Source organism: Anopheles funestus, chromosome 2RL, assembly GCF_943734845.2.
Source record: "Anopheles funestus chromosome 2RL, idAnoFuneDA-416_04, whole genome shotgun sequence".
Lineage (NCBI taxonomy): Eukaryota > Metazoa > Arthropoda > Insecta > Diptera > Culicidae > Anopheles > Anopheles funestus.
Window position 1 is genome coordinate 52753602 of NC_064598.1, and position 20537 is coordinate 52774138.

At 44.7% G+C, this 20537-nt stretch overlaps 1 protein-coding gene across 15 annotated transcripts in view; it reads right to left on the reverse strand.

Annotated features, from left to right (window-relative positions):
• Positions 1–777: 777 nt before the first annotated feature.
• LOC125760771 (uncharacterized) overlaps positions 778–20537 on the reverse strand; it is a 54994-nt gene continuing 35234 nt past the window's right edge. The window contains exons 1-5 of one of the 15 annotated variants that reach the window (XM_049421219.1): positions 8172–9195; positions 8028–8099; positions 7740–7955; positions 1933–7667; positions 778–1872 (exon numbers count right to left, since the gene is read on the reverse strand). In XM_049421219.1, coding sequence (XP_049277176.1) covers positions 1594–1872; positions 1933–7667; positions 7740–7955; positions 8028–8099; positions 8172–9105 — 7236 coding nt within the window. In that variant the 5' untranslated portion in view covers positions 9106–9195 and the 3' untranslated portion in view covers positions 778–1593. Of the gene's footprint in view, positions 1873–1932; positions 7668–7739; positions 7956–8027; positions 9196–9428; positions 9798–20537 lie in introns of those variants that run through there. The other 14 variants (XM_049421222.1, XM_049421233.1, XM_049421230.1 and 11 more) reach the window with 14 other exon arrangements.

Consider the following 20537-nt stretch of genomic DNA (forward strand, 5'->3'; position numbering starts at 1 on the left):
AATCTTTTCTATTCAAAAAGCAATTGTAAAAATTTTGAGATAACAGCTAGATAATAGATAATTAAGAACATCGATCATAATAATGTAAATTTGGCTACTGATTGTAAAATTGAAACCAATGGAAAAGAACCCTAGCAAAGATGCAAACCATTTTCGACATGAACAATTTTTAGTGTGGCCACAAACCGCGAATCGTCAGTGAAGCGAAAATGTCATTCAAATTATGAAAGTAATTCAAATTACCGTTTGGTGGGGCGAATTGTTGAAATTAGGCCTGGGTTGCGGGTATTTCAAAAATGTAAATGTGTAACCGTTTTTTCTATATACACGAGCAATATGTACACTATATGTACGAGCAATTTCGTAAATAACTATCGATTTCTAATACTTTTTCAAACAAATGTCACAGGATTTCGAATATTATATATTCTATAGATATATAAAATACAATAAATATAGTTGTAATAAAATTTGCCTTTAGAGGTGCGATTCAGTCGATATTTGGGAACCGAAATGTAGAGGCAACAAATTTGCTTTAAAATTTAATCAAATAAATTGATTCCAAATGCTTAATGTGGTGATTTCTTTCATTGTATTGCAAAAGATATAATATTTTTCAAGAACTATAAAGCATTTCGGCCTTGAGGATCTCTTTCACCATTTGAAAAGATGTAAAATCTAAACATATGTTTCTTAAAATGTGTGCTTGTCTTGTGATATTTTTACAGCTTGTTGCTACAATGCCTTTCGGTTGTATTAACACTCGCTACTCCAAAATACAATAAATTACAGCAGCTTTATTTCGATATACCTGTTTCGTTTGTTTTGCACATGCACCGCTGTAGAAGCGCACGGTTTACTATCCTAATACACTTAAATCGTTCGTACGTGATGCAAAAATAGTATATCGCTACAATGCGATTGCTCAGTGGTTCACCGTCACTTGCTTTGCGAAAACAATGGTACAAAACTTTCCGGGAACAACCTCGGTTAAAGCTCATTTTTGCAAAGTGTCTAACTACTGTGTGCGGCAGGAACAATCCTGTAGAACGAAATCGATCCTGGCCACACTGTTGGTTGAGATGTGTGACAGTGAACCGGAGAGTAATCAGGGTTAAATTTGACCTCTTTTTCTGGAGTTTTTTTTTCTTTTCGTCGAAATCTCACAAACCTCTCACAAAACCAAGTCGTCTGATGAATTTTGCGATGGAATTATTTACACTGCCGTGCATCAGACGTACACTTACACTGCTAGAACCTAAAATCTAGTATACCTAGCGTAGTTTGTATATTGTCAACGATCGGACACCGGACTGCTACCGATCGCAACCAGGTTAGCTATGGAGTGCTTGAAACATTTATCGCTGACTAAAACTGGGTGTCACAGCTGCACAGGACGGGGGTTTCGGTGGTTCAGGTGTGGTCCGAAACAGCCCAACACCGAACACCCACCCACACTGGCACCAGTTCTCACTAACGTTGAGCAGTTAGTTTGCACCAAGGAAAGAAAACAGCTAGAAGGATTCTGGAACACGATGAAGAATTATGGCAGCCGGAGCGTGTTTGCTCCCCGAAAACTCAACGCTTTCATCTCTAGAACAAGCTTCGGCGTCGATTGCCGATGTTGATCCATTCGACCGGAAGTTCCGAGCGTTCCTGCATCGGTGTCGTTTGACACTCGGGGATCTTCTGGACACGTTCACAGCGACGGCTAACTCGCCAGTAAACGTAACCCTTCGGACAGCGGTACATGTTCGGCTGAAGGCCAGACCGTCCTTGGGTACAGCGCAGGAACGTCGAGCTGCACTTTTGATCGTCGATCGCGAAATGGCCATCGGTTGGACAGAGCGGTTCCATTGAGCCAAGCTGCATCTGTAAGGGAAACAATGGTGAGTACAATTGCAATATTCCTTCCCTTATTCCTTCACTCACTACTGGCAGCTGGCGCGTGTTACGCAGCTGTGATCGCAGATTAGCTGCCTTGCAACGATCATCTCCCTCAGCAGGTTCTGTACACTGTGTTCGATCCTCCTGATAAACGGTATCATTTGGACAGCTGAACACGACGATGCTGTAGTCGTAGCTGTTCGGTTTCTCCGTACACTGGTAGAACAGGTTGCAATTCTTCGGGTGACGTTTGAATCCGGTCGGACACACGAAACGTTCCTGATCCTCATCGACTGGTGGGCACGAGCTCATGCACCCTGCTGGACATTCCTGGGAAGCTGGTTCCGTAGTCGATTCCATACCCTCGGTTGTTTGCTCCTGCCCGGCAGCTTCGGTGGTCATCTCAGATTGTGCCATGGTTGTCGTCTCTTGCTCACCACCAGAGGCTGTAGTTGTTTCCTGTTGGCCACTGGCTGTGGTAGATTCTTGACCAGCCATTGTCGTCGTTTCTTGTGCACCCATTGTAGTTGTCTCCTGAGCGGCCATCGTTGTCGTTTCTTGTGCTGCCATTGTCGTTGTTTCCTGAGCGGCCATCGTAGTAGATTCTTGGGCACCCATTGTCGTTGTCTCCTGAGCGGCCGTCGTAGTTGATTCTTGGGCAGCCATTGTTGTTGTCTCTTGAGCAGGCATCGTGGTGGATTCCTGTGCAGCCATCGTAGTAGATTCCTGGGCAGCCATCGTTGTTGTCTCGTTCGTTGCCGCGGTGGTAGTTTCCTGGGATGCTTCAGTCATCGTGGTTGCTTCGGTAGTTTCTTGCGCGGCCGCTGTTGTCGTTTCCTGGCCCGTTCCCTCTGTGGTAGTCATCATTTGTGCCTGAGTTGTGGTTTCTTCCTTCCCGGCAGCCGTCGTTTCGGAACTCATAGAATCGGTAGTCGTCTCCTGTTGGCTACTGGCCGCAGTCGTTGCTTCCGTTTGCTGGGCTGTCGTCATTTGGGCGGCTTCGGTCGTAGAGCCTGGTTCTTCTGTAACAGAGGTGGTTGATTCAGCGTTCGATTCAGTTGTTTCCGCTGGTGCAGATTTGGAACAATTGCGGGGTGGCTGGACACTGTCCTCGTGATTGCAGGTATTTACAGCGGGATCCCAAATGGTACCCTCGGGGCAGTCGAAGTGAAAGACGGAAAAGTTTTCACCCATACCGTCCCAGTCAACGCAGCGATAGAACTTGGTACAGTCGTCCGGATTCGGAAAGTATCCAGCCTCCGTACAGTTGACAGGCGTTGTGGAGGATGAAGAAGCTTTCATGCGTTCAGTGGTGGATTCGGACGAGGATTGCATGCTTTGGGTGGTTGATGAAGATGATGAAGTTGATGATGAAGTTGTTGATGAAGGTGCGGAGGAAGTGGTGGTGGTGGAGGTGGTGGAGGTTGTGCTTTGTGTAGTGGTGGTAGTGGGTGTTTGGGTGGTGCTAGTGGTAGAAGCGGTTGTAGAAGGAGCTTGTGTGGTAGTAGTAGTGGTGGTGGAAGGAGCTTGTGTGGTAGTAGTAGTAGTAGTGGAAATAGTAGTAGAAGCAGTAGTAGATGTGGTTGTGGTTGTTGTTGATGATGATTGTGTTTGATTAGTGTTATTGCTAGTGTTACCTGTCTGTCCGCCGCACATTTCAACAACATTCTCATGATTACATGTTTGCAGTGCCTGATCCCATGCGGTACCTTCGCCGCAAGTGAAATCATACTTATTGTATCCACCCTTGCCATTGTCTACACAGCGGTAGAACTTGCGGCAATCGTCCGGATTACCCATAAAACCTTCCTCAGTACATTCGCCCGAAGAAGAGGAGCTACTCATAGTAGTAGTCTGTTGCTGCGAGTTTTCGGTAGTCATTTCACTAGCAGAGGTGGTCGTTTCCTGACCCTGTGCAGTTGTCATTTCAGATGCCACTTCGCCGGATGTAGTCATTTCCTGTCCGGTGGTGGTCGTCGTTTCCTGAGTCGATGCAGCAGCGGTAGTTGAATCGCTGGGAGCTGTGGTCGTTTCTTGGCTGGCCTCTGTTGTAGTTGTTGCTTGCTGTTCTGCCGGAGTCGTAGTGGTTTCCTGTGCTGGAGCTGTCGTCGTGTCTTGCTTGGCAGTTGTAGTCTCTTGACCGGAAGTAGTACCATCTGTTTGTGCTTGTGTCGTTGTAGCGTCTGTTGCAGCGGTGGTACCATCACTGCTTCCAGTCGTCATGTCCGTACCGCTTGGCTCGGGTTCTGGCTCTGGTGGACGGTCAGCACCACAGTTTGGAATTTCGTACTCGTAGTTACATGCTTGTTTGCTTTCGTCCCAACCTGTGCCCTCCGAGCAAGTGAACTCGTACTTCGTGTAACCACCTTTGCCATTATCGACACAGCGGTAGAACATCTTACAGTTGGTCGGATGAGGCTTAAATCCTTCCGAATCGCATCCTTCCGATGAGGGCATTGTTGAAGTCTCGGTAGCACCTTCAGGCGTGGTGGAGGAATCTCCCGCCACGGTAGTGGATGTTTGACTCTGGGACTCGGTTGTCTGCTCTTGAGAGTTTGCTGTGGTTTCTCCCTTGGAAGCTTCTGTTTGACTTTGAGTTTCTGTAGTTTGTTCTTGAGCGGAGGACGAAGTTTCTTCCTTGGGTGCTTCGGAAGTTGAAGTTGCTGATTCTGGTGATGCCGTTGTGCTACTTGTACCGCTAGTTGTTTCCTGACTAGCTGCCTCTGTAGCACCTGTGGTAAGAGATTCCGGTTCCAGACTACTCATTGCTTGCTCCGTAGTACTTGGCATAGATTCGGTAGAGGATTGTGCTGGAGGCAGATAGGTATTTCCTGGACCAGACGAACTACCCGGAGGCTGAGAGGATGCCGTTTCTCCTCCAGTTCCACATTTGGAATTTTGGACCGATGTTGGATGGTTACAGGCAAGAATGTCATTATCCCAAACGGTACCGGGACCGCAGGTGAACTCGTAACGATCGTATCCACCGTTGCCGTTGTCGACGCAACGATAGAACTTTTTACAATTCGTTGGATGTTCCATAAATCCTTCTTGTTCGCATACACCGTTACTTCCTGCAGGTACTGAGGGCGTTTGGGTGGTGGTGGTAGTTTGGCACGGTGGAACTGTAGTTGACTGTTGTCCGGCAGTAGTGGATTCTTCGGGTCCGTTTGTTTGATTTTGTCCATCCGGACCTTTAGATTCAGTTGGTTCTTCAGGTCCATTAGGTCCGTCAGGTCCATTAGGTCCGTCAGGTCCATTAGGTCCACCAGGTCCATCAGGTCCATTTGGCCCTCCGTTTGGTCCATCTGGTCCATTTGGTCCTCCATCAGGTCCATTTGGTCCACCGTTTGGTCCATCTGGTCCATTTGGCCCTCCGTTTGGTCCATCTGGTCCATTTGGTCCTCCATCAGGTCCATTTGGTACACCGTTTGGTCCATCTGGTCCATTTGGACCGTTTGGCCCCTCGGTTGGTTTACTCGTGCTGGTAGGTCCACTGCCATTTTCAGTAGGCCCGTTCGGAGATCCACCCTGTGGTCCCGATCCTTGTCCATTTGTCTTACCGCATCGTCCATCCTGTACGGCCCAGTCATGGTTGCAACTGCCAGCACTATCATCCCATACAGTTCCATCTCCGCAGCGGAATTCGTATCGCGTAAATTGACCATTGCCATTCGAGACACAACGGTAGAACTTCTTACAATCGTTCGGATCACCCATGAAGCCATCCTCTGTACATGCAGGAGCAGGTCCAGATGCTGATGGTTGGCTACTAGTGGTAGAGCCAGAGCTGCCGGTGGTTGACGCAGTGGACGGTCCCTGCGTAGTACTTGATGGTTGTGCTGAAGAAGAGAGATTGGTTGTGGACTGAGTACTTTGCATAACGATTGTTGTGAGCATTGTGGTTGTTTGTGTGCTTGAAGGTGTAGCTTGTGTGGTTGTTGTTGGTTCTTTGGAAGAAGATGCTGTAGATGATTGTGTAGTGTGTATCGGTTGTGTAGTTGGTGCTTCTGTGCTCGTTTCTGCCGAACTAGAAGCAGTAGCCGAAGGACTCGTGGTGGTTGTTTGTGTAGTGGTGGGTTCTGGTGTGGTTGTGTTTTCAAGTGTAGTGTTTGCTTCCGTAGGAGCTGGTGTAGATTGTGTTGTGGTTGAAGACGAGAGAGTGCTTGTTTCTTGCGTAGGTACGGTAAGTGTGGTGGACTCTTCCGTCACCGTGGATTGTTCGGTGCTGGGTTCCTTTGTGCTTGCTTCAGCGACTGTTGTCGTCGATGGCTCTGTATTTGATTGTTCCTGTGTGCTAGAAGAATGGGTAGTGGAATGTTGTGTAGAGGTTTCTTGTGTATTGTTTTCACTGTGTTGTGTTGTTTCAGGTGTGAGTGTGGTAGATTCGGTAATTTCTGGGCGATTTTCTACGGGTACAGTGACGGTAGTCATGGGTGACTCCTCACGTGGTGTGGTTGTTTGTGTGGGTGAAGTTGTTTCGGAACTTTCAACCGATGAAGTTTCCGGACTAGATTCTGTTGTTGTGTTTATGAATGTTTGTGTGACTGACGCTTCCGAAACTTGTGTTGGTGTAGTGTGTGGCGGTGTAGTAGTAGATTCACTAGCACTAGATGATTGTGTGCTTTGTGCCAGTGTGGTAGGAGTTTGTGTTGTTGAGGAAGCAACAGTAGTTGTTTTCGCAGGTTCCTCTGTAGTGGTAACTTGCATTGTGGATGGTTCGGTAGCGGTGCTACTAGACGATGATGTGGTTTGTGTGGTTGTGGTAGTTGTGCTAGTTGTACTTTGTGTAGTAGCCGGTGTTTCAGAGCTAGTTGGTACACTCTGGGAAGAAGTTACACTACTAGGGGACTGTGTTGAGGAAACTGCTTCTGTAGACGACGGAGTACTAGGAGTAGAAGGTGTTGTTGGTTCAGTTGTAATTGATTGTGTTGTTGCGGGAGTAGTAGCTGTTGGAGCAGTTGGAGCAGCAGTAGATGTAGTTGTTGTCATCTGTTCAGCAGTGGTCATTGTTGTAGATTGCATTTCTGGAGTAGTGGCAGTGGTCGTTGTTATCGTTGTGGAACTAGCCTCTAGTGGAGCTTCCGTGGAAGTTGTTTGTGGAGCAATAGTGGTAGAAGAAGTAGGACTCTGAGTATTGATGTCTTGATTTCCAGAAGATTGTTGATTATTCGTTGTGTTCTGTTGATTACTTTCATTTGTTTGCGTTGATCCGGAGGACGCCTGATTGTTTTGGTTGTTGGAGCTTTGATTTGAACTGTTGTTGTTGTGCCCTTGGTTCTGGTTTTGATTTGAGCCTTGGTTGTTATTGTTGTTCTGACTTTGATTTTGATTGTTACTATTTGATCCTTGATTTTGATTATTAGTTTGCTGATTTTGGCCTTGAATATTATTGCTCGATTGGTTGTTATTATTAGATCCCTGGTTCTGATTGTTCGACTGTTGGTTTTGACCCTGATTCTGGTTGCTCCATTGATTATTACTGTTCTGGCCTTGATTCTGGTTGTTAAATTCTTGGTTTTGTCCCTGATTTTGATTATTCCATTGATTGGTACTGGTAGAGTTTTGTGTTTGCGTGCTTGTTTGATGACTCTCACTTTGACTCTGGTTATTCCATTGAGTATTACTGTTCGATTGTTGATTTTGATTGTTCCATTGGTTATTTTGGCCCTGATTATTGTTGTTCCACTGGTTGTTGTTATTTTGACCTTGATTTTGGTTGCTAAATTGATTATTTTGGCCCTGATTATTATTGTTCCATTGGTTGTTGTTATTTTGACCTTGATTCTGGTTGTTCCATTGGTTGTTTTGCCCTTGATTATTATTGTTCCATTGGTTGTTGTTATTTTGACCTTGATTCTGGTTGTTCCATTGGTTGTTTTGCCCTTGATTATTATTGTTTCCCTGGTTGTTACTATTTTGCCCTTGATTCTGGTTGCTCCATTGGTTGTTTTGTCCTTGATTACTATTGTTTCCCTGGTTGTTACTATTTTGACCTTGATTCTGGTTGCTCCATTGGTTGTTTTGTCCTTGATTACTATTGTTTCCCTGGTTGTTACTATTTTGACCTTGATTTTGGTTGCTCCATTGGTTATTTTGTCCTTGATTATTATTATTTCCCTGGTTGTTGCTATTTTGACCTTGATTCTGGTTGCTCCATTGATTGTTTTGCCCTTGATTATTATTGTTTCCTTGGTTGTTACTATTTTGACCTTGATTCTGGTTGCTCCATTGATTGTTTTGTCCTTGATTATTATTGTTTCCCTGGTTGTTGCTATTTTGACCTTGATTCTGGTTGCTCCATTGGTTGTTTTGTCCTTGATTACTATTGTTTCCCTGGTTGTTACTATTTTGACCTTGATTCTGGTTGTTCCATTGATTATTTTGACCTTGGTTTTGATTACTCCACTGGTTACTATTGTCTTGTCCCTGATTATTTTGACCCTGATTCTGGTTGTTGAACTGATTATTATTATTTTGACCCTGGTTTTGATTACTCCACTGGTTATTTTGTCCTTGATTGTTATTATTCCATTGGTTACTGCTACTTTGGCCTTGGTTTTGATTATTCCATTGATTATTCTGACCTTGATTTTGATTATTCCATTGGTTGTTGCTACTTTGACCTTGATTCTGGTTGTTCCATTGATTGTTTCCTCCAGATCCTTGGTTTTGATTTTGCCACTGTCCGTTAGAACCTTGGTTTTGGTTATTCCATTGGTTGTTGTTATTTTGCCCTTGATTTTGATTGCTCCACTGGTTGTTTTGTCCTTGATTTTGATTATTCCACTGATTGTTGTTGCTTTGACCTTGATTATTGTTATTCCATTGGTTATTTTGTCCTTGATTTTGATTGTTCCATTGATTATTGTTACCAGATCCTTGATTATTCCACTGATTATTACCACTAGATCCCTGGTTCTGGTTGTTCCATTGTCCACCAGATCCTTGATTATTATATTGATTGTTACCACCGGAACTGCTGGAGCTGGAACTACTACTACTGCTACTACTACTGCTGCTGCTGCTTGAACTACTCGAACTCGAACTAGAGCTGCTCGCGCTGTTTGAACCCTGACCGTTAGAACCTTGCGTGAAAGTTGTCATATTATTGTAATTGCTCATTTGACTAGCCGCAGACGTCTGGGAGCTGGTAGTATTTGTAGTGATACCATTCTGAGTCATCGACCCACTGGCCTGGGTCATGTTTCTGTCCATCGATGCGTTCGATTGGCTGAATGATTGTTGATTGACAACGTAGTCACTTTGAGAAATTTGTGTACATCTGTCCACGGCACTCGCATGGTTACAGGAGCCGATCTGGTCGTCCCATACAGTACCTTCACCACACCGGAATGGCAGTTTGTCGAAACTCCCATCCCCGCGAGTAACGCACCGATAGAACACTTGACAATCGTTCCTGTCGCCAACGAAACCTTCCTCCTCGCATGGTACTCCATCGTCTACGATTGGTTTTTTGTCCTCTTGCTGTGCCCCCTGTGTGTTTGACTGTTCCTGTCCCGATCCGGTGTGCTCATTACCTTCCGGATTTACACTATTTTCGGCATCACCATTACCCATCGCCATCGGTTCCTGCTCATTCTGCTGCATCGTTTGTGGTTCGGGTTCCGGTGCGGCCGGTTCCGGCTCTGGTGCCGCCGGTTCGGGTTCCGGTGCTGGGCCGTATCCGCCGTCTCCACCGTCGATTTCGTTGCCAGTCTCGCGGCATTCTTCCCGTTCCGAGTCTCGCGGATGCACACAAACATTTTCGGTCATGGAAAAAACAGTTCCCGGTCCACATCGAAATTTGTATGCCGTGAGATTATCGCCTTCCTGCACGCAGCGATAGAACACGGCACAGTCGTTTGGATCAACTGCAAAACCTTCCTCCTGACATTGGAATTTAGCAGCTGTAATGAAAAAAAACGGGTTTCAAGCTATTAATATTAGTTTATTCAATGGAAAATCGTTCAGAGAGCAATGATTAAAGTTGATTTTTTTAAGATTTATGATTGTGACAATCAATTAATCAGAAAGTTCAAATAACACCCGTCATCATATTCATTATGAAAGAACTATCGAGAATAAGCATTGTGCATTGGTAACTTATTTTCTTGTGCAATATATCATTTATGGCACGCTGAATCATTCGCAATGGCCGTTATACATCTGTAGCGTATTGGAAATCATAGTATCATCATCGTCACAAACAGACAACCCTGGACAGATGGTAAAGAATCCGTCAGAAAAGGATCGTGGGAAATGGAATGCTTTGCCTCACATAACGTTGTTACACATGCAGCACTTTTCCCTCCCATTTCTGCTGTTAGGAGTTGGTCAACGATTGAGTGCCAGGGCAGGGTTTTTGCAGAAGCGTTGAAAGTTTTCTCAATTAACGCTCAAGAAGTTCAATAAAAAGCAGATGAATGTAGTTGCTGTCGTTTGGGTGCCCACGAAAGAGTTTTCTAATTGCATTGGATCACAAATTGTAGACGAACTCCGCGAGAAGAAGGCGAACAAACACACTTTAACCAAAGTTCGTCTCGCTCGAGTACAGCACAAAACGCTCGCGTAAACTTAAACCGAATGCTATGTGTAGCTTTGGCGCAACAGCAAAAGCAAAAGAAAACGCAGCTGATCACACAATGCTGATGGTGTCGATGAAAAGTGTAATTGATTTCCTCACCTTCGTACGCCATCGTGCCCATACTTTAGTTCCGCGAAGTTGGTTTCACATTTCGATCGTTTTGCTGGGCACACAAGTAATGATACGTACCGCTGGTGACGATGGGCGTTTCGATCCGGCATTTAGTTGGCGGTCATGGACGAAGGGTGGTGGATCGGTTCCCTTCGCTCGGTGTTGGCGCTTTTGTTGGAGGGGGCAAACGTAACGCAAACACCTATCTCAGGTGCTGTCAGTCCGTACAAGATTATCCCTTTATAACAGTCAATAAATCAGCCGCTGAAAAGGGACTCTCGACCTCGGTTCTAGGTTTTGAGATGGATCGCCTTTTGCTTTCGCGTTCTTCTTTTCTTCTTCCAGTTGTTGATAGCGCCGCGCAGTACGATGGGAAATATTGTTGAGTGTTCACATTTCTTGCTATCTTGCCCCGTCCGGACGTCTCCCGAGTCTAGGCCATCGTTTATTTATGCGTTCGTAACACGATAAACCTAATTGGATGTCATCTTTAGAATTTTCATCACAGCCTTGATAGCTTGAGTTGCCGTGGTTGATGTAGGCAATTCCAAATGCTTCACTTAGGATTGTTGCTACCTGATACGATTAGCTCACAAGTCTAAGACTTCAATCGCTGTTGCACTTAAATTACGATTGACTACTTACTGCTTGACAATCTTAGTAAAAGTGGTCACATTAGACTGGAGAACCGTTAAGAAAAATGCACCGCTTTCAACAACACCCCAGCGGCACTTGTAGAGTTAGGGATGTAGGGAAAAAAACACAACTCAACACCTCAAGCAGCGCGACAACCGGTTCCGGTGGACAGTACTGACAGTGTGGGTGCAGATTAGCGATTGATTAAAGCGTTTCAATCTGCATAAATTTACACCTCATTATGTTGCAGTGGGCGACCAGGGATGGAGCACCACGGTACCTCTCGGTAGCACAGTCGTTGAAAGTGTAAATCGAGCCTCATTTAGCGCGATAAGGTGTGACAAGGTGTTTAGATAATGAAATGGTGGGTGGGAGAAGCAAGCTTGGTGTGACCAAACGTTGGATGTGCTTTGGTGGAGGCAGTTTGATTGAGAGATTAGAATAATTGAACGCGCTTTCGTCTTAAGGTGAAGGGAGCTGTGTGTGTGTGTGTGTGTGTTTTTTTTATCTTCTCACTCCCATCATCAGGCTTGTGCGAGAGCCTGATGTAGTGTGTAGATGCAAACAATAGGCCACCGTTTTTCCATCTGACCGCGAAACGAGTGACGCGATCCTTGAGCCTATTTTGCATCTGCAAATCGAGGGGTCTTTTGTGTTGGCACAAGCGCCCACCGTACCGTACATAAAGTGATGATAGCAAACAAAATGTACCCAAACCAAACCAAACCAAACCAAAAAAAATGGCAGCAAATACTAAAGCTAGAATATAAAGCGACCCACCAAATGGGCTAATTTAATCGAACGTACACACACAAGCGACGAATCCTGGCGGGGTGGGGGAGGACCACATTGTGGGTAGGACACAGCGGCGTCATCTCTTTGAATGCTGGGCGGCCTATTCGAAAGTGCGAATGCATGAAATTGAATTTTCCACATGGTTGTCTACACAACGTTTGGGAAAGCAATTGTTGCTTGCGGAAGGCATCCCAAGCGTCGAACATCGATTAGAAAAACCGGAAACCCTATTCGGAAAATGGTTTCGGTAGAGCCCGGATGAGAAAGAAAAAAAAAAATAAGCCACCGGTCGGGGTTGGATATAGGCATTAGAGGAAATTGCTTTTTTTCCCTCTTTGTGTATGGTAAAGTTGCTCACCGTTATCATATAGCTTATGTTTAGATTCTGGTACTCGTCGTGCTAAGGTGGAAAAGTTTTAATTTGTACCCATTGGCGGAACAATTTCGGGCGGGTTTTTTTTGCGGTGCGCCATTGGAATGGGGCCGGTGTTTCGTTTGTGAAGAAATATGACTAAAAATTCAATTGCGTGCACTTGTTCCGATTCCGAAATGTGAAATACATACATATCTGGCTTATTTTCTTCGGCAAGCAATAGAAAGCAAGAAGAAATTCGAGGAAAATTGGAGCATGTAATTTGATTTCGTGATGTTCCTACGTTTGCGGTGAAGAAAATTGATGCTTTCGGTGAGGAGTGAAGCTGTTTGCAAATGGGATTGTGAATGCAATTTTCAGCCCGTCAGCAGGAAACCCCTTTTTATAACAAAACCTGCGGGGAAAATATTTCCTTACGCCGCAAACATAACCGAAAACAAACGACACGACATGCACGCTCGAAGGAACCCATGGGCCGGAAGCGTATTTATCATGCCGAAAAAGTTGCTTAAAACTAAAGAACCACATTTTCCTTGGTGCGAAGTTTAAGGCGATGAAAAGCTTCAGAAGTCTTCACCAGAAGGAAGGGAAGGAGGGAAAGAGGGAGTAAAAAACACAAAAACAAACAAAACAAACGTTACATCATTTGTTTACGACAGCAGTACGCAGTACACGTGACGGAGCTAGTGGCAAGCGTCGTCGTTGCTTCGTTAAGTGAGACTGTAGAAGCGCGCAAAAAACGCAAAGACGCCAAAGCGCAAAACGCAACCGAAACAAATAAATAAGAACATACGCAAAACAATGAGAGCGATGTAAGAATAAATAAAGATGTTTCATTTCCAGACTCCGGGGCTGGATGGCACATCTGTCAAAAAGTTTCTCACGACCGCCGTTTCGGTGACTGGGCGAAGGTATAACGGGGCAACAATTTCTCACCAGCATTAAATCATAATACTCAACCGAAGCGGCAGCAGTAGCAGCAGCTTATTGCTGGCTTAGTAAATCCCAGTCGGAAGGCACGACAATCAAACGTCCTGTACCGTGCTTCCGGTGGATGCGATTTCGCCTGCTTCCCCTTGGTTGGTGTGCGCCAGGTCCGTCTACTACCCTTTGCCAGCTGGTTAAATTTCCCACGGACCTCAAAACTCAATGCTCAGCGCTTGTAATCCGTTCCGGCCGGGAGCATTTCCGCTCATTGAGATGATTTTCCAGAGTGCGCGCCTCCGTTCGTGAATCGCCCGGTGTTGTATCCTTTCTGTCCCTGCATGCCGAGAATGCAAGATAAATTGCAGCGATATTGCGCTGAAGGAAATGAAACAAAAACACTATCTAAAGCTGTATGCTTAATTCTTCGTGTTTTTTTACATCGACCGGAAAATCGTACAACTTCATCATAAACGAAATGCGCGTTTCCCGAACGTTTTTTTTGCCCATTGTAGGACAGGGTTTTCTGCCAGCGAAACTTGTTTAAATTTGTGAATGAAATACAGTAACGATGTTTCCTTCTTTTGTGACACTACAACCTGAAGAGTTCTTGTGGTCTGCCATTTCTGGGTTTGCTTGACTTTAATTATCCGTAGCGAAATAGTCAGTTCTGCCGGTCCGAATGGTGTTTGACACCTTCCGGATGGTATTTGAAATTAAGAGAAAGAGAGATAGAGTAAGAGAGAGAGAGAGAGAGAGAGAGAGAGAGAGAGAGAGAGAGAAAGCACGCTTATATCCGATGAGAAATCTTCAAAAATGTTTTTTAAAAATCTCAGTACCAGTAAAATACCTCAGTAGCTTATATTTCAGGACTTCTTCTAAGTAGCATGACGTCGGCTGACCGTTACGAAAGCAATCTTCTTCTTCTTCTTCTTGGCTTAACGACCTTACAGGTCACGCCGGCCATTTCTGGCTTACTAGACTTATTTTACCACGTAGCCGGATAGTCAGTCCTTGCTACGGGGAGACGGTCCGGATGGGGTTTGAACCCGGTTCGGCCGTGTGGACTGGCGCCGTTTATCACATGCATCACCGGGCCGCCCCAACGAAAGCAATAAAAACATGTTTTTGATTAAGTTTTTTAGTTGCTTGGACGATAAACTGCATGCCAGAATTATTTAAAAATGTTTCTCTGATTGAGATTTGTACAAAAAAGCACTGTCAGTCACATCAGAGAGGAAATATTGGGATATTCGGAAGTTTGTCGATCTTCGGGGAAAGTTAAGTTAAGTTAAACCTCACAACTTCGAATGATATGTTTGTGTGATGGGCTTAGGCCAATTTACAATAAAATACTGTAAAATGTTTACCGCAATTTCTACAAGATCACCTGCAGTTAAGCTCATGGAAGAATAATTCAGTCATTTTGTCCTGGGTCTTCATTTTTTTTGCTTTTGCTGCTTCACAATGACTTCTGTTGTCTGTTCAAAGCTCCAGCTATTGTCTTGATTTGAGAAGATATCATAAATGATACACGTTATACGGCGGTATTAGATAGACGACGGACGATGTTAAACTTCACCAACTTCACTCAGAACTGGAGCTCGCGTAACGAATAAATAATCGATCATAAACGCATGGAACAAATAAGTAATATCGCTATCAAATTTTGTTTTGAAATGGAATTCTTGAGTTTCAAAGGAAGTTAAATGTAGTAAAGTAGTCAACTTACAAATCTTTCATTCTGGTTCAAAACAGAACCTAAAAACCCTGCTTGTTTACTACGCCCCCAACTGGAATATTAATCCAAAATATTCACCCCGAAGCGGGGGAGAGACAGTAATGAAGATTATAATTATTAATTTCTTTCCAAGCTCAATACCAGCGCATGGGCCGGGGGTCTGCAGCAGTTTCTTCTTCTGATTTTGGGTCCCCAAAACTAACGCGTTTCCACGGGTGCATCGGAGCAGTTTTGTAATGAACCGTTCCACAAACGGAAAGGAATGAGAGTAAGTTATCACTTGCTCCTGGTAGCGCCTGATGCACTCAGTATATTATTCCCGCTTACCGGACGATCCGTTTCCCTTTAGCCCTCGAGGGCTGAAAGACGAAAACTCAATTTCGCGGGTGGAAGGGCATCAACCACAAGACACAAGTATTTCATCTCCAGCACACCGACAAGTGGCACAGCTACAGGGACGTGCGTGAACATGAACTAATAACAACCGCACATGCACATTAGCCCCATTCTCTTCCACAGCCGGTTGGGCCTAGACCCGCTAGATGGTGTCTGCCGTTGGCGTTGCGCATCCGAGGGAATAAATTATTAAATCTGATTATTTATAATTGTATGATATTATTTATTAGCCCCGGTATCGTGTGACTCGTTCAGATTTATTCGCACACGGTCCCGCCTTCGGCCAACGATGCAGCGGGCGGTGACCGCCATTTTCCCGCCGACCGGCGAGCGGATGTTTGCGTTCTCAGGGTGTGAAAACTGGCGGAAAATTTACAAGCTTCACACCGGCCTGTGTGTAGTGTGCTGGTGCTTAGTGTATGTAGTGTGCTCGAGGTAAAGGCGATCCGTGGTCGGATGCATCTCCACCGTTGGCCGGTGTTTCTTGCCGTGTTTTGACGTTGGCGAACACTGCATCGGTGGAACAGGTTTAGGTGCCGTGGTCAGAAAATGCTTGGCATGTCCGCCGTCAGCCTTCGATGCGATTATGAGTGCACTTTGACTGCGAATAATTTTCACCCCCCGTGTGTTGGGTGGATTGCCATTCCCGGGATACGGCAGCCCCATTACAGGATTTGGCACCGGTTCACAATACTTAGGCTGCATGCCGGGCAAACGGGTTGTTGTTTCCCACACATCGGAACTCCCATCAGCACTGGGCAAGCGCTAGTGTGAATGCATATCAATACATTTTACCAAACCAACGCAACAAACGGACGTACGAACGATACGTACGTACGGACGTATCGGTATCCAAGTGTAGCAGCTGCAAGCATTGACCGTTGGGTGGAGTAGTACCGCAAATCATAGCGTCGGTCGACTGATGACCGGTGATTTATTGCTGTTTGTTGGCCGGGGAAATGGTATTTTGATCCGCCAATGTGCATAATAAATCAGTGCATTTTGAATTGGCAAAGGGCAGCGGCAGTCGCAGATCGATTTACGGAAAGCGGCCACAAATGGGCCAGCGCTGAGTGATGATTGTTTATTTTGCGATCATTGTGATCGGTGTGCACGAGGTCGTGCTATGTGTAGGCATTGTAGCGATGCACGTTGAAAATCAATAAAATGTAGCCAGCGAAATTTGGGCTTGGGGTGGATTTGCAAAAATGCATTTTACAGGAGTTTTGAGGAGTATGGAATTGAGTTTATTTAACGTGTTGATAGAATTTTTATGGGATGTTGGAAGTGGTAGTTTGGAAGCTGAAAGTCATTAGCAGTATGTGAAATTAATGCCAGTCAATTATTTTTCTTCACATTAATTTGAATTAATAAATTTAATTTAGTTCCAAAATAACGTTTTATAAAAAATCTCAAAAGTATTTAAATTAATTTATTTATTAACTTCTTCCAGTTCTTGCTATTGTAAGTTGAAGCACCTTACCAAAACGAGATGAGAAAAATTTTAGGAATTCAATTCAATAACAGATCTCAATGCTAAAACTCCAAACTCGAGAGAAAATTCACCTTCCGGATAAAGGGTAAGTTCAACGAAAGGGTTGCCAATATAAGGACCCAACCCATCCTTCAGATTGTGTAATAAAATGATAAAAGTTTTAAAAAGAAGGACTGACGGCAATGAAAAACTTTTTGTGCACCACCATCATCTGGCCTCTTTTTCGGTTTCCACTTGGATGGAAATCTAAAAAAAAGCTCCATCACTCTCCAAGCCGTGCAGTACGGCGGCATGGCTGCGGGGGGGGGGGGGGGGGGGGGGGAAGTGAAGCGAAAGCCCATAAATATTATCGGTTATAATTCATCGTTGTTGTCATATTTTGTTCAATGTTGTCACTCTGTGCCATCTTCATCCGGTGGCAATAAAGGATGTGATCCTCGACTTGGAATGCTTTTTTTTTGTTTGCTGGTGTCCTACCCGCCCGACAAAACTTTTCACCAAAAATGGGCGGGTGAGAGCGAAGAAAAGAAGTCGTAAAAATATGGACTCCTTAATTGCTTTCATGCGCGACAGCTGCCGATGAGTTTTCGTACCTGAGTTTGCCCACCTTAACACTCACCCACGGTCGGTCAACCACACATACCCACACACACACACACGTACACCCATTTCCACATATTATTGAAGCAGTAGAAGTGCTTACAGGCACTTTTGATAGCATGGGTTCCTCCAACCGTGGAAAAGGATTGAAGGGTGTGAAGGGACCGTGTTAAAAGTATTCTATTCAGACCCCCTCACCCTTTGGGTGTGACAAACGTCAAACGAAACAATGGATCGTAGCACATTCCTGCCGGCACAATCTCGGTCAAGGATGGTAGGGATGTGGTTGGGGAGGTTTTTTATATAGTATTTTCGCACAGTCGGTGCTTTCAGGTACGAGTGGCAGTTTGAAACCGTTGGCACATACCCTGCCACTCAAGGATAGTTGAGTGCAACTGGAGGAGGAAAAGGCAAATAGAGGATAGTTTTCCTCAAAGGGGTAGTTTTCACAACGCAATGGTGCGTTACAACAAAACGCTGTAACACCTTTTTGGCCTGGCAGTTAATAGCTTAATCAAAGCCGCCCCGGGTTAATTCTGGTGCTGGCGGAGAAAGTTGGCGATAAGATTGACACCTGAAGCCATGAACCGGCGTAATGATCGTAAATGTTTATTCGCACCGTTGTAAGAAGCTGGGCGGAATCGTATCATCATAAAAGCCGGGCGGTGAAGTCTAAGTGCGTAGCATCCGGTGTGTGTTGGGGGTGAGTTTAAAAAAAAAATAAGCACAAGTATCGTCAGAATTAACCGTTGGTGGAAATGTGGCAGAAAGTGTCAGGAAGCCAAAATATGGAAAACGGATAAAAACGAGAAAAACGACCGTCACAACGCAAAACGCAACACGCCGATGAGACGAGCAAGCGATCCTAATCATGCAACTTTCTGGGGCCGCGCTGCAAGCAGGAACGAGTAAGCGACGGGTCGATGTCCTTCGGCGCAAGGGTCGACCACAAGGGCTGGGATTAATGTAATCGCAATAACAGTTACAAATGATAATAAACTCCAACGCGTCACGACCGGGGCGATAGGGGAAATGTGGGTGCGAAGATGCTTTGCGTAAGTGGCATCAAGGAATAGCTCGACTTCAATTGCTCCTTGCTTCGGGCACTACCCGAAGCAGTAGTTTGGGGCTGGAGGAGGACCTTTACGCATGACCCCGACCCCACGTACCGTGGAGAGGATGGGGACTCGATGAGCTAAATGGTTGATAAAGGTCGAGGATACCGTCTTTTGCAGTTTTGCCGGCATTTGTGGCAAGTAGCACTAGCAGCAGCAGCAACTAAGCACACTGGTGCTGATAATGATAATGATCATCGTTTCGAAATTATACCCTCAATTGCCGGTGGAGTGGACTATTATTACAACCGCAGACTAAGGTCCTTGGCGGACAGGCGGGAAACTGCTGCGTGCAGTGGCGAGGTCTCGTTAGCTAGCAACGCAACGTGGCAGTTTATTTGTAGTGCTTTTTTGCCGTATTCCCTGGCGTGGAATGTACGCTGGGGTATGGTAGATATGATAACTTCCTCAACCGTCCTCATTGCTCGCAACAATTTCCTACCGATTGTTGAAAAGCGTGGAAGAAGGTGTGTGATTTTTCACTTCATTTCAGTCGTCGTTTTTAATTTTCACTCAGTTAAACTGATCGTTGTTGACGTTTGATGGTGGGGTTGGGATATGATCTTGTGGGTTGTTATTCTTTTTTTTCTCTCTCACTTCCTCTGTAAACAGGTTTGCCGGTGTGCGATTCTTTCCCGCTGTACTAAATCAAGGAAGAGGATAATGGGTGGAGAAGGGATAAAAAGTACAACAACACCGACGCATTGGTGGCTAATTGGGAAATTGATATCCCGGGAGCATATCACGCATGAACTGTCTGGCGGAACGCACATGTAATAATGCGTCCGTTGAAAAGGCGTTGACGTGGCGGTAGAGCGCTAGCGTTAGCGTGCTATGATCGTATTACGGTTAATTTAGCATTCATTTACTTATTGTAGCGTAATTGATATAGGAGAGGTTCATCATTATTAAGGTATAGTCCAGTTATTAAGATCGTGGTGGGCTTCTTCTTGTGCTTCATGAGCGAAAGGTGGTTCTGGTTGATAGGAAAGTTCAAGGTATCGATAGGTTATTTTTCATTTAGCCTTTTGGCACTGCACCAAGATTAAACTGTTTTAGTAACAAAAACTAGGCTTACAGAGCATCATTAATGTAATGTAAGTAGTATATATTGGAGTCGTTTGTATTGGGAAAGTACATTTGAATGAAGTTATCTATTTGGTTTTGAGTTCTATTAACTTTAATGGAGACGCAGTGGATATAAGCATGCAATCACAAACGTTGATAATACCACACAAAAACTTTTGTTGTATCGTACTTTTTTTCGAATCAAATGAATCCATAATAATAATAAAATGGAACAAAATTTAAATTTGCATTTAAATCTATTTTAATTGTACTTGTGCGTTGTATACAATATTCCATCTATGTTCAAGTGCACGCAATTCCATTACTAATGTTTACTTTAAAGTCCAAAACGTAAAGCTTATCCAATCGCATAAACCTTCAGGCATTGGTAAGGTTGTGGCAATATCTGTGATGAATCACAACGCATATGCCATTTTGTGGAATTCTTTCCTTCACACGCAACGTTTCGCTCTGTTGCTAGGGCGTCCTTTATGCGCATTTTGGTACGGTACGTGTTCGGAGAGATGCATACACATTTCCCTTTAATCTTTTGTCAATATTTCTAATAACTTATTCTGCATATCAATTCCCCTGATTGAGAGAATAATCATCTAAACAGGATAGAAATTCCTTTTACATCAACGAGATCGGTGCTTCCTTGGTCGGTGGTCGGTTAGCGCTACCCAGTAACAACCAGTCACTCCCCAGACAAGCAATCCTGCTAATCGCCTCGAGGTGTTGTCAGGATGGCAATTGTACGATGGTGTACTGGTTGTCGGACGACATTAGTTGCGCACCCGGTCATTGTG